At 47.4% G+C, this 11,922-nt stretch overlaps 1 protein-coding gene across 9 annotated transcripts in view; it reads right to left on the minus strand.

Moving 5' to 3' along the window:
- Positions 1–3,547: 3,547 nt before the first annotated feature.
- The window catches only part of Skida1 (SKI/DACH domain containing 1), a 10,770-nt gene continuing 2,395 nt past the window's right edge, over positions 3,548–11,922 (minus strand). For 3 of the 9 annotated variants that reach the window (XM_031369086.1, XM_031369085.1, XM_031369083.1), the window contains exon 2: positions 3,548–11,840. In XM_031369086.1, the coding sequence (XP_031224946.1) occupies positions 8,986–11,730 (2,745 nt within the window). In that variant the 5' untranslated portion in view covers positions 11,731–11,840 and the 3' untranslated portion in view covers positions 3,548–8,985. Of the gene's footprint in view, positions 11,844–11,922 lie in introns of all 9 variants that reach the window. The other 6 variants (XM_031369090.1, XM_031369089.1, XM_031369084.1 and 3 more) reach the window with 4 other exon arrangements.

An 11,922-nucleotide genomic window follows, 5' to 3' on the forward strand; every position in this document is an offset into this window, starting at 1 on the left:
CTTATGAAAAAAAAAAGTGTACTAGTCCTCTTTTTAAAATCAGATAAGAAACACTTGAGCCATAAAGATGTACACTCTTAATTCTCAATCACATACTTTAAGCTTGTTTAAGAAGTCTTTTATTATTAACAGAAAAAAATAAAATTGCCTTTCTGAAGGCCAATTTGCCACATGATGTGTAACACTTGGAACAAAATTAAAAGCACCTCTGTACATTTGCATCTGGCAACGCACTCTGTGTTAGACCCACAGCCATGTGTCTGTGGAGTGGAGCTCTTGGGTTTGGTATACACGCTGTTTGTGATACTCAAAGCAGAGTATCTCAGCATTTGAGGGCCAAGAAGCTGGGATGTTCTGGCCCTTCACCCCAGCAAGCAAGCGCATCAGTGATCGCAGCTTCCATACTGCCTCTCTCAACTCTGGTGTAAGTTTAGCTCTTCCTCTCTTTCCACCCCAGGAGAAAGGCCTCCACCTGAGTGTGAGGGTTAGGTAGGGGAAAGGATGCTGGGAGCTAAGAGGGTGGGAGAAGAGAAAAAGGGAAGACAGAGGGAAAGTGTGAATAAGACTGTCCATGGTAATTTCTACGATAACATGCAGTTTTTAATTCAAGTAGGTGTGGTAATGAAAACATCTGAAACCTTAGCCTTCCTTAGGGCTGCATATTTTGGACCCAATGCAGAGGAAGAAAACTATCCTTTGACATTTGCCCTGCTGACAATCAGGGTATTCATCTGCAGGGAGGGGAAACAGGGAACTTGAGGAGGATGAGTGTGAACCATGCTTTTCTTTCTAGCAGATCCAGGAGTCCAGGCCCTTCCAGGGTGTTTCAGAGACTGACGAGCAAGCTGTAGCCTAAGAACTCCCATGCATTTGTGTGATAGCCAACTTTCACAGGAGAGGGGCAGGGTGGCACAGTCCCTCTTCCATGCAGGACCTCACCACTGACCATCACTCACCACAGGCATTGTGGTTTTTCCCGGAGCTAACTTAAAGGAGGCAAGACCAAGCATGGAAATTCTCTTCCAGCCTTCCAGTGCCTCTGCATGCTTCTTTAGTATCTCTCTCCAGGAGAGTTCTGATGAATTGGTCGGTTTGTCATCTTGGACAAGAGGATGGCATCCACACACATGGTTGTTTCCCTCTCTTCCTCCCCAGCTTCCGGCCTGGGAAGGCTTTTACAGATCTGTGAGCTCCTTGCTAAGCTGCTACTATTTGGGGGTCTCTAAGTCTACTGACTGGTAAGTCTTTATCCAAAAAGCTCAACACAAGCATATTGATAGTGACAATTAGAAGAGTGGATCCTTCTGGAGAACCTCAAAGCTTTTCTCTACTCCAGTCCATCCTGGGACAGAAAGAGAGTCTTCTGACTTGTTCCATACACCCGACCTAAAGGGAGACTCAGACGTGAGCTTCGAAAACCTAAAAACCTAGATTCTTTCGTTGTTTCTCTTAAGTATGTCTTTCAGACTACATGTTTGTGCACACACACACACGGGGGGGGGGGTGTCCTTATGTGCCACAAGCTCTCCTAATTCTTGTTTAGAAGCCACCCATGTCTCTAGTCAGAAACTCACTGTCCCTTTCAACAGGGGGATACTATTGTCCACACCCCACACCCCCAGTTAGACACCAGTCTATGTAGCTATGGTCCAGGCCGTAAAAACAAAGTATTGCTTGGCATGTATTGTAAATCTACCATCACAGATCTAGAAATCCTGGGAGCCAAGTGTTGGCTGCTCCCTCAGGAGGGAAATATTAAACTGGACAAAGTTTTGTGGAGTGCCCACTAGCCTACTTCTAAGTGCTACTGTTAGGTCTTAGAAAAATAAGGTGAGGAGATCAGCATGAAAGGTAGTGACAGGGTTTGGCACCACAAATTTGGGGGTTGTGTTTTTCAAAGCAAACCAAGTGATCTTTAGGTAAAGCCAAATACACAGGAGGAAAACATCCTGTTTTGAGAGAGACAGGAAGTGTAGATGCACAGCTCAAACCTGTAAGTGTGTTAATTACTCAGGAAAAGGGCTTGGGAGCCCAAGGCTCGAATTTGGTGAATTCATGCAATTTGGAGCATTCCGACTTAGTATTGATCCCTAAACTCAATTTTGAAAACAGCCTCCACCGCAGATGTGTGAGTTGTGTTATCCCGGTATTTGTGCGCATCGATTGACTAAAATAAAATGCATCATACTCTCCGCAAAGAAGGAAGAAGCAGGGACAGTCACAAGAGGAATAGCAGAAAGTGCATAGTTAATATGGGTTGTATGCCAATCCGCCAAACAAGTGCTCTAATCTCAGGGGGATTTCACGTAATAGCTAATTTGGTGAGAGCGAGAGTGCACAAGCAGAGGGCCATCTAAGAAGGGAAAGGAAGATAGCTGAATACAGGTTTTCTCCCTCACTGGAATTAACATTTCCCTGTGATTTGCATCAACTAATGTCCAAACCTTCACTTACAGTCCACCCAAGCCAGATTTTCTGCCATCAGTGTAGGCTCAAGAAGAAATTTGCGTGTCATAGTGAAATGTTGTAAGACAGGCGGGCAGCAGACTGCTTTTCCCTTGGACCCACCAGGTCCTAAGTCCCTGGAAAGGCCGCAGGATCGAGCCCTGGAGGCGCTGTCTGCCTGCCCCTCAGCCCTTTCAGGGCCAGCAGGACCCGTGGGATTCTGTCCTCAACGTTCTAGAAATGAACCCAGCGCCTGCTTGGTTTTGCCCATTCAAGTCCTTGATCCTAACTGGCTGGACAGGGACAGGGAGGTGACCGGAAGAGGAGATAAGAACATTTCATCTTAAAGAAATTATTTTCCATGTTAAACAAACAGAACCAAACTTCTTCCTCATTTCTCTCATTTTATGAATCCCTTGTAGGTTTCTAATGAAGAAACTGTGTGTGTCACCGCGCATAAGAGAGAAAAAGAGGGAGGGAAGGAGAGAGCTCTTTAAACAAAAGACAAGGAGGCCCAAGCAGGGGCCTGGAGCCTTCCCTGGAGCCTGCTCAGCCTGAAGACCCTCCAGTTTCCCAGCCAGGCAGGCATTTTGGAGAGGTTCTACCACCGAGGCGGAACGGTCCGGCGCTCGCGCTCCATGCAGCTGGAGAAGAGCTAGAGACAAAGCTCGGATCCAAGGCCTCACAGCGCGGCTCCAATCAGCGCCCCGAGCTAGCAGGCCTGCGGTCGAGGCACGACCCCCTGCGGGCTGTGACCGGGAAGGGGAGCCTAGGCCCTGCCCAGGCCTTCCCGGGGCCCTGGGTAGCCCCGGCTAGCCAGACTCCCCCCGTCGCACTCAGCCAGCTGCATTTGGGTGCTCGCGAGTTCAAAACACACTCTCTCATTAATTAAAAGCTGGATAGTCTTGTCACTTTCTTTCCTAGCCGAGGAAGCGCCTCGAGAAGTCCCCGCAGTACTCTTGGCCCTCGCGTGAGGCCTTGGAGGTCGAGCGATCATTTACTGCCCTCTGATTGCGCCGAGGACCAGGTTAGCTCATAAAGCCTTTCACACTCAACAATGGGGATTTTCTCAACAATTAACAAGAAACAACATAATAAAGCCATTTACAAAGACCTTGCTATTTACTATAAATTAGGCACTCTTTAAGAGACCAGTGCGTAATTTCACACACTTTACAACTGGGGCTGCATTTTAAACACCCGGGAAAACAAGCTTGTTGCACTTTCCTGTGACCTATGCGCTGAGCACCTCTGTTTCCCCTCTTCCCCAGTAGCAGCTTTGTTTGCATTGCTGCACTCCAACCTCCCAGCCGAGGGTGGGTTTCCAGGTCACTGTCTCACGTTTCCCCGTTTCCAGGTCATCATTCCACTTGCAGATGCACTGAAAGAAGTTCCAAGGGATAGGAACCACCAAACCAAAGCAAGCAGGCCTGGCACCACGTTATTCCCACTCTAGGAGTTGCACCGGGCCTGGCCAGCGTGCTCCCTCCCCACACGTTAGGCCTCTGCTCCTGAGCCTGTTTCCAAGAGGAGATCCGCAGCCATGCTGGCCCCGGCCCTTTGCCCACTTGCCTCTTACAAGCGCATTTTGGAGGCCTCGGAATCCTCTAAGCAATGCAAAGATCTGGGTCTCTTTTGCCTGGGGAGGAGGAATGAGACCTGGGCAAGAAGGTGAGAAATACAGGACAGCAAGTGCAGGCATGGGCGATGACTTCAGGACTCAAGAGAAGTTCAAACTGAGGGGAAGCAGTCCACTCTGATGGAGAGAAGGCCCTAGGTGGCCGACGCGCCTAGCTGCCCTCTGCTCTCGGCCTTATGGCCTCTTGGACTGGAGGCTGCGCAGGACGAGCTGGGGTGCAGGCTCTTCTGCCTGGAGGAGCGAAATCGTCGCACAATCAGAGGAGAGCAAGATCTGGGCGGGAAAAGAAAAGTCACAAAGAAATTTGTTTGCCACCATGCAAAATGGCGGCACTTAAACATCTTTTTGGTGATGATGGTGGCCCTGGTCGAAGAACCCAAGGATGCTCTGAGTCTGTAAAGTGCCCAGAGCTCGGTGGCTGCGGAAAGCAACCCTGGAAACCCTCTCAGCCATTTGCCTGCAGCCTTTGGCTGGCTCCAGAGTCCCTGGTCTTTCCTCCCAGGCCAGTAGGCCGAAGCCCGCGCCAGCAGCCCCTGGCCACTGACCCCTGTTTACAAACACAGCCTGGGGGCGGGGTGGGGCCGGCCTGTGCGCGGGTTTGAGGGCTGGAAGGGAGGCTGTGCACTGCCGAGGACGCCACCAGCAGAGAGGAACCAGGAGTTGGTGCGGGAGAGCAGGCCGGCAGCTGGAAAGGACTGAAGGCCTTGTTTTTGAAACTGTCAATTCCCTCAACCCCTATTGTGAGGGCTTCATGCAAAACATCTCAGGCCTTTTAAAGTAGGAGCTTGTGAGGCCTCCACAGTTTGAAAAGGAGCTAGAGTAGCAGGGGCCTAGGGCATGGGCAAAGACTGATAGCTGCCTACCCCCTTCCTCTTCTCCGTTTTTTAAAGCAAAAGAGGGCCTGCCAAACAGGTAAAATGCGGCCCTTCCCCACCTCCTGGATAGGCCTTAAGTACCCAACCCCCAGGCTAGTTTGTAGAATGCCCTTTGGCCTAGGGAGCAAACTATAACCCAAGCCAGAGGGAAGGTAGCTGTTCCTCACAGGGAAAAGGAGAATCCTGGAGATAACAGAGGTGACAGGGAGGACTGACGCCTGAAAATAGATGCCCTGTTTTCTCCTTGCCAATTTACTGAGTTTAGCTGGTAGAGAGCCTTGAAATTTTTTTTTCTCCTTCCTATTTGGGCGCTGGGAAATCCCTCCCTCCACATGTCCTTTTCAGCAGGAAGATGTTTTCAAGGTGAAGCAAAAGTCACATTTCTTTCTTTTATAGGTGCTGTTTTATTGTTTTTTTTTTTAAAGGAAAATTTCACTGTATTTTTGTTTTCTTTGAAAGAAAAACAATGCTTTCGGGGAATTACTTTCACCTACATCTTCTCCTGTGTGCAAACAAAACTCCCATTCTCATATCAGAAGAAATTTCCAGCCTAATTCTTGTTAGTTAAGAACTTTGTGGAATTTCTAGACCACTGAAAGTCACCCAGACACAAATAAGATAAAAATCCACACATCAGCCCATCTAGTTTGTGTTATTGCTGTTTAGTGGGGGCTCCTTGTTGGTTTTCAAATAAACAACCATTATTGAGGTTACTCCACTGTAATCAAGTAAGGCAATAGACAGGAACACCCATTCTAAAAAGTAAATAGGGGATGGGGGAAAGCTGTATTTTTCTATAAGGCAGATAACCTGACTGGGAAAGAAAGTACACACATCTCTTTAAAAAATAATTAAATTTTCACTTCACAGGCTTATCAGGAAATTACCTGGAATAAGTTTGCTTCACCAAAAAGTCAGAGAAAGGGATTTCTCTTACACTTTCCCCATGTCTGTTGAGCTAATTTAGACACAGGAACCAGTGGCCCTAGAGCCTTTCAGGACTTAAAGGAACAAACCCATTCCCTGAAAACATTTAAATGTAAAAATTCAACCTGTCAATGGAGGTAACTTTTGCTTTTCCTCAGTAAGGCTTAACTTTTGAACAAATGTGACATTTATAGCAGCTGAGAAAGACCTAGAAATTGTCTTTAATCATAAAACAACCCAAATAAAATAAACTGTTCTGGGACTAATTCCCACAGCAGGATGGGAAACCAGATGAGGGCTACTAGGAGTTGAAAGAATACCTTAGATTTGCACACTAAGACTTACTATGTAGTACACTTTAGTGACAGAAAGCCCCACCTCAGGGTTTGCTGTGGCTGGTGTCTTACAGGGACACCGTGGGATAAAATTTATGTTGACTACTCAATAGCTTCCCTCTTGATGGTATCACTCTGGTATGCCTCAGCCCCCATTCTGCTCATTAGCAGCTCCTAGAAGCTGAACCTATTGATACTCTGAGGATTGGGGACCAAGTGTCCAAGCTGGAGCCTCATATTTTGTCCAAAATTATATGGGATATTTGTCTTAATTTGTATTTATTCCATCTTACAGTCTTCCACACTCAAGATCTGTAGACTTAAAATAGATTCTCAGTTTATAATTTGGTAACAGTCTGTAGCCACCATGGAAAGTCTAAATGCAGCAGTCTCTGTACTTGAACTTTCTCGTCTTGTCACTAATTAAAAGAGTGGAAATTACAGACTTCCCCTGTGTAGGTGTCATACTTTTTACAGACTGCTTTGCTTTTGTTTTTTTTTGTTTGTTTGTTTGTTTTGTTTTTCTTTATAAAGACAACTCACTGTCCCTAGATCCTGCATTGCCTTCCAAAGAGGAAAGGACTCAAGCTCAGAAGCCAGTTCAGGTTTCTGGGACTTTTAACTGAGAATATGGACTAGTCTTTGGAAATATAGACTAACATGTATTCAAGAATAACATTCCCCAATTTTTGCTTTGACCATATCTATGATTCCAATAAAAACAAAATCCAGTGAGCCTACATCTGGCAACATGTAGGAAAGGAAGGAGGGCAGCTCAGAGCATCTGCTCTCTCCATGCACATGCATCTGGATGCAGGCATTCTCAGCCTCTGTCCTTTACAGCAGGAGGAAAAGCACAGATCATACACAGCAATTAGGTCTGAGACCATCCAGAACTATCTGAAACTTTTATAGACAAAAGGAAAATTTCAAAGGGAGTAGGCATTAAAAGGTTAAGGAAAATAAATAGCTGAATTTCCATGAGAAATAATGATTTAAATTCACATAGTAAACATTTCATTGGTGTTTTGTTTTGCTTTGTGATTTATGGTCTATAGATGCAACCTCTTAGACTAAAGATAACAAGGATCTAAGATACATAATTTGGTGACCCAAGAATTATTAGATTCAACTTTCATTAAAATAACAACTGATCTTTGCTTTACTTTCTTAAATATGAAACTTTTTAATAGTTGGTCTGTGACAAGTTTGAAAAGTTTTTCTGTTATTTGAGAGGAAGTTTGCCAGTGTTATGCCCAGAACCTGATTGGTCTCATCACAAAGTATTACCACAAAACTGCACCCAATAAACGCATTTCTTTCAGGCAAAAACATTACAAGTGGAAATGTCAACAAAGCCATTCATTCTTGTTACCCTTCTTCAATCTGGAATAAGTAGAAATCTATGGAACCAGGAATTTTAAACAGTGTTTTTAATTGAAAATAAAGCTAAAGCATGCTTTTCAACAGTGCAAATTTCCATAATTTTGATTTACTGCTCTCATCTTTACAATACAGTACACCAGCATAGCCTTACCAAGGGTAGACCATTTGCATGTGGAGCTACTTTGATTTTAAGTGCAAATATAGATAGTCACCTCTGATTGTCACTTGCAGTAGAAACTCTCCTGTTTTATACACAGGATGGCCTGAAACAGAAGTTTAGAGAGATGCAGAAAAAAGCATAAGGTAATAAAATCCAAGTGCCTGAGTTCTGATACCAAAAAGCCCTGAAATCAGTTTTTTCTCTTGGGGTGTGGTGTTATGACTCTTTTTCTTGGTTGTATTTACTGCTTGGTCACTAGGATGAGTTAGACCATTAAACATCCTGCTATTAAGAGAAATGTTTTAATTGTTTTGAAAGCTTGAAGAGTTATCTTCAGATCAGAAGATAAGCAGGATCGCAGCAAGTCATCCTATTTTAAATGTTTGGGTGAGAGCACAGAAGGGACTTTTCCAATTGCAAGGAGTGACTGTAAAGGTGAAAAAAAAAAGCACATCCTTTAAAAAAAAAAGTATTTCTTTTACTTCTCACACAAAAGGCAGCTTTTAAATCAGCATCCAATCAGGAGGCATGCCCCAATCTTTCCATTAAAAACAAAAACAAGAACAACAAAAACAAAACAGTTAAGTGCAACTACTCTTGGAAAGGGGATCGGGGTTTTTTAAAAAAGAGACACCCCACAAATAAGAGCTCCAGAAAATTACATTTGGGCTCACAGAAACTTCTTGCTGCCTCATTGTGTAACCATGTAACCTAACAAACTTCCACTGAATACCAGTTACACTTTCAGGTCTCATTGTGTAACCATGTAACCTAACAAACTTCCACTGAATACCAGTTACACTTTCAGGTCTGAAAACTAGTGCATAAACTTAATGGCTCATTGTAATATTTATTATTCAACCTTTTGACATTTATTTGTAGCAGTTGAATTGAGGTACCGGTGCATTATTAGCATTGAAACAGTAAAGTGTTCCAGCTCTACCATAATAACTGAGTTTTACTTGAGTCTTTAGCCTGAAGTAGTCTGTGGTATGTAAACCAACCCTTCTCCCACCCCGCCCCCACCCTAAAAAAAAAAAAAAAAAAAAACCCGCAATGGGAAAAAAAAGTAATCCGATTTCTGTCTTCAAAATGCGATAAACCAGGACTCCAAAGGGGGTGTAACACCATTAATGGACTTGGTACAAGCCATCCTGTGCAGTTTACAACAAAAGGAAGGTAATATGGTTCAAGAAAATATCTTCCAAAACATTTTTTTTATGAATTAAATTTCCTGAATTTGTGACTAGGTGGAAGAGGTATTGCAGAACCGCCCAGCTGCCATTTCCATATAGGATGGGCCTTGTGAGGAGGTTGGGAATCCTTAGTGGTGTTTAAGGAATACGCTGGCCACAAATCCCCATCCTTCCCAATAATGAGTGAAGGTGGACAAGGAAAATTTGCCATGAAATTAAATGGCCTTTTCACTGCTGATGCTACATTGCTGGCTACCTTTTTGCGTCTGTTTAAAACTGTAAAGTCATCCAGTGTTCCTTCATGTGTCTCAGTTTTACCTGTAGGACGAGGGCTTCTAGCTGATTTCAAATTTGGTTTGACTGGAGGTGTCTGAAGGACTGGTCGTTTGCCCAGTACTAGTGTCCGGTAATTTTTTCTCACCCTGGCACCAAATTTATATTCCCCATCCTCAGGTTTTGGAGATCCTAAAGTGCATGAGAGGCCCTGACTCTGAGCCAGAGGGTTTAAGGAAGGCGTTTCTTTCTCAGGGCATGCAAAGCCTTCCTTGGCTGTGGGTAACAAGGTGTCCTCCTCTTTCTTCTCAGTCACACTGTAAAACTCACCCTCGGTATCATTGCACTCCCACTTTAGCTTATTTGTAATAAGATCAGGTTCATATTCTTCATTAGCACTACTGTCTTCTACTTTGATTTTAATATTGTGCAGAAATGGCAACGTCTTGCCTGTGTCAGTGCAGAGACTCTCAGCTTTAGTTGCTGCTGCTGCTGCCGCTGCCGCTGCCACTGCTGCTGCTGCATCCACTCCGGGATCAGTTTGAGGAGAGGGCAAACCCGTAGCAAATTCAGGACAATGAGGGATTTTGGAATCTTTTCCTGAATTTGCTGTTGTTCCACACGAATCATTATCTAAGAACCTAGCGGCTATTGTGCTGTTCTCAGCACAGTGTGTAGTAGGAGTTGCTTGTAGGCAGTTCCTAGCCTCTCGGAGTATTCTTTGTTGTGGAAACACATTGTTTGTCTTTGGGCTAGGTGAAGAGGCCCCCTCTGCCAGGCAGTTAATTGTCAGGTCAGTTCTCTTTACAGTACTGGAAATTTCAGAGTGTGGGAATGTAATCTCAGATACCCTATCGTTTCTTATCTCTGGGAAACAACTCCCCATGCTGGCCCGGCAGTACACCGGAGCCCCTTTGGGAGCCCAGCTCTGCAGATTCCACTCCTCTGGCGACTCGGCTTTGACACTACTCTTGAGGTCGGGAAGTCGGCCGGCATCCTCGAAAGCAGCGGGTTTGGTTGCAGCGGCGGCGGAGGCCAGATGGTACAAGAAGTTGGCCTGTGCCTGCACGCTGGGAGGCTTGCAGAAGCTGGTGCGCCTGAAACGGATGCTCTGCACTGACACTTGGCTGGACCCGGAGCTGGAGTCTGACTCCGTGGATGAGTCCTCCTCCTCGGAACTGATTTCACTGGAATCCGAGGCCCCGCTGCCCCCCTCTTCCTCCTCCTCTTCCTCCTCCTCCTCTCCTTCCTCCTCCTCTTCCTCTGAGGACACGGAGTTGCTGGAGCTGGACAAACTGGAGCCAAAATCCGAGTCATTGGCCGCATGGTCGGAGTAGGAGCTGGACTCGGAGTCGCTGCTACAACTCTCGGGAAAGCTTCCTAGATGGGGCTGCGACCGGTGGTGGTGAGGGGGGTGGTGACTCGGCGTTGGCTGCTGGGCCCGGTGGTGATGGTGATGATGATGGTGGTGATGATGGTGGTGGTGGGGGGGAGGCGGGCAGAAGCCGTTGACCAGATGAAACCTCTCCAAGCAAGTGGCCCCGGCGGCCGCCGCCGCCGCCGCCGCCGCCGCCGCTGCCGCCGCCGCCGCCGCCTTGGCTTTGTAGGACTTGGGCAGCAGCAGCAGGCGCCGGGCGCCGGCGTGAGGCGGCGCGAGCAGGCAGTTCTTGGAGCCCCCGCGCTTGCGCTTGCAGCGGTAGGCCAGGCTCACCGGGCCGCCCGCGCCCGCGGTCGCCGCCTTGGGCTGGGGCCCGGCCGCCTGGTAGTAGGCGGCGGCGGCGGCGGCGGCGGCAGCGGCGGCGGCGGCGGCGGCGGCGGCGGCAGCCGGGTGCTTGCTGCACAGCAGGCTCCGAAAATAAGCGGGGTCCGAGTGGAAGGCGACGTAGTTTCCCTGCAGCGGGGCAGTTTCATAGTTTAAAGAGGGTTTGCAAGGCGAGCGAACGATCTCCGGGTAGTGCGAGCCCGGGTATTTGCTAAAAATCTGAGGTAGATGGGCGGCGGGGCGCGCGGCGGCGGCGCCGGGACGCTGGGACTGCGCGCTGATTGGCAGGGGCCGCGCGGCTCCGCTCAGGCCCCGCCAAAGTTGGTGCCTGTCCTTCCAAAAAGCCGGGCGGGGGCTGGCGGCGGCGGCGCGCTCTGGCGGCGGCGCCTTTGTGGCCAGGGCCCGACCGACCCTCCTTCGCTTGGTCTTGAGCACACGCTCGGTTTTGCAGGAGGTGTAGAGCGCTTCTACATCTTCCCGGGAGATGAGCGTGCATTTGGCCGCGTGGAAGGCGATACTGTTGATTGCTTTGAGTTTCCGCAACTCCTCCAGGTCGCAGTGGTGCTTTTTCACTTTCAGATGATCCATGCGCTTGTGCACGGTCGTCCTCGGGATGTTTTTCAGCAGATCTGTGAAGACTTGGGAGAGAGCAAACATTTGCTTTCCTTTAATGATGAGGTAGCCGAGCCTCACGCCATCCACCTCTTCGAAACCTGACTTCAGGTCTCCCATCTCGGGCACTAAATGATCCCCACCATTTGCAGTAAATATATACGTGACGCATACATACACATGTATGTATGTTAATCCTCCGCCAGATGCTGCGTGTGTCTCAAGGCATCCTGCTAATAAAATAACAAAGACTGTTATTCCCGGCGAAGGGAGTGCCAAACTCTAGGCGAATTACTGGGGTGGGGGGGGGGG

Source organism: Mastomys coucha, unplaced genomic scaffold (assembly GCF_008632895.1).
Source record: "Mastomys coucha isolate ucsf_1 unplaced genomic scaffold, UCSF_Mcou_1 pScaffold15, whole genome shotgun sequence".
NCBI classification, from domain to species: domain Eukaryota; kingdom Metazoa; phylum Chordata; class Mammalia; order Rodentia; family Muridae; genus Mastomys; species Mastomys coucha.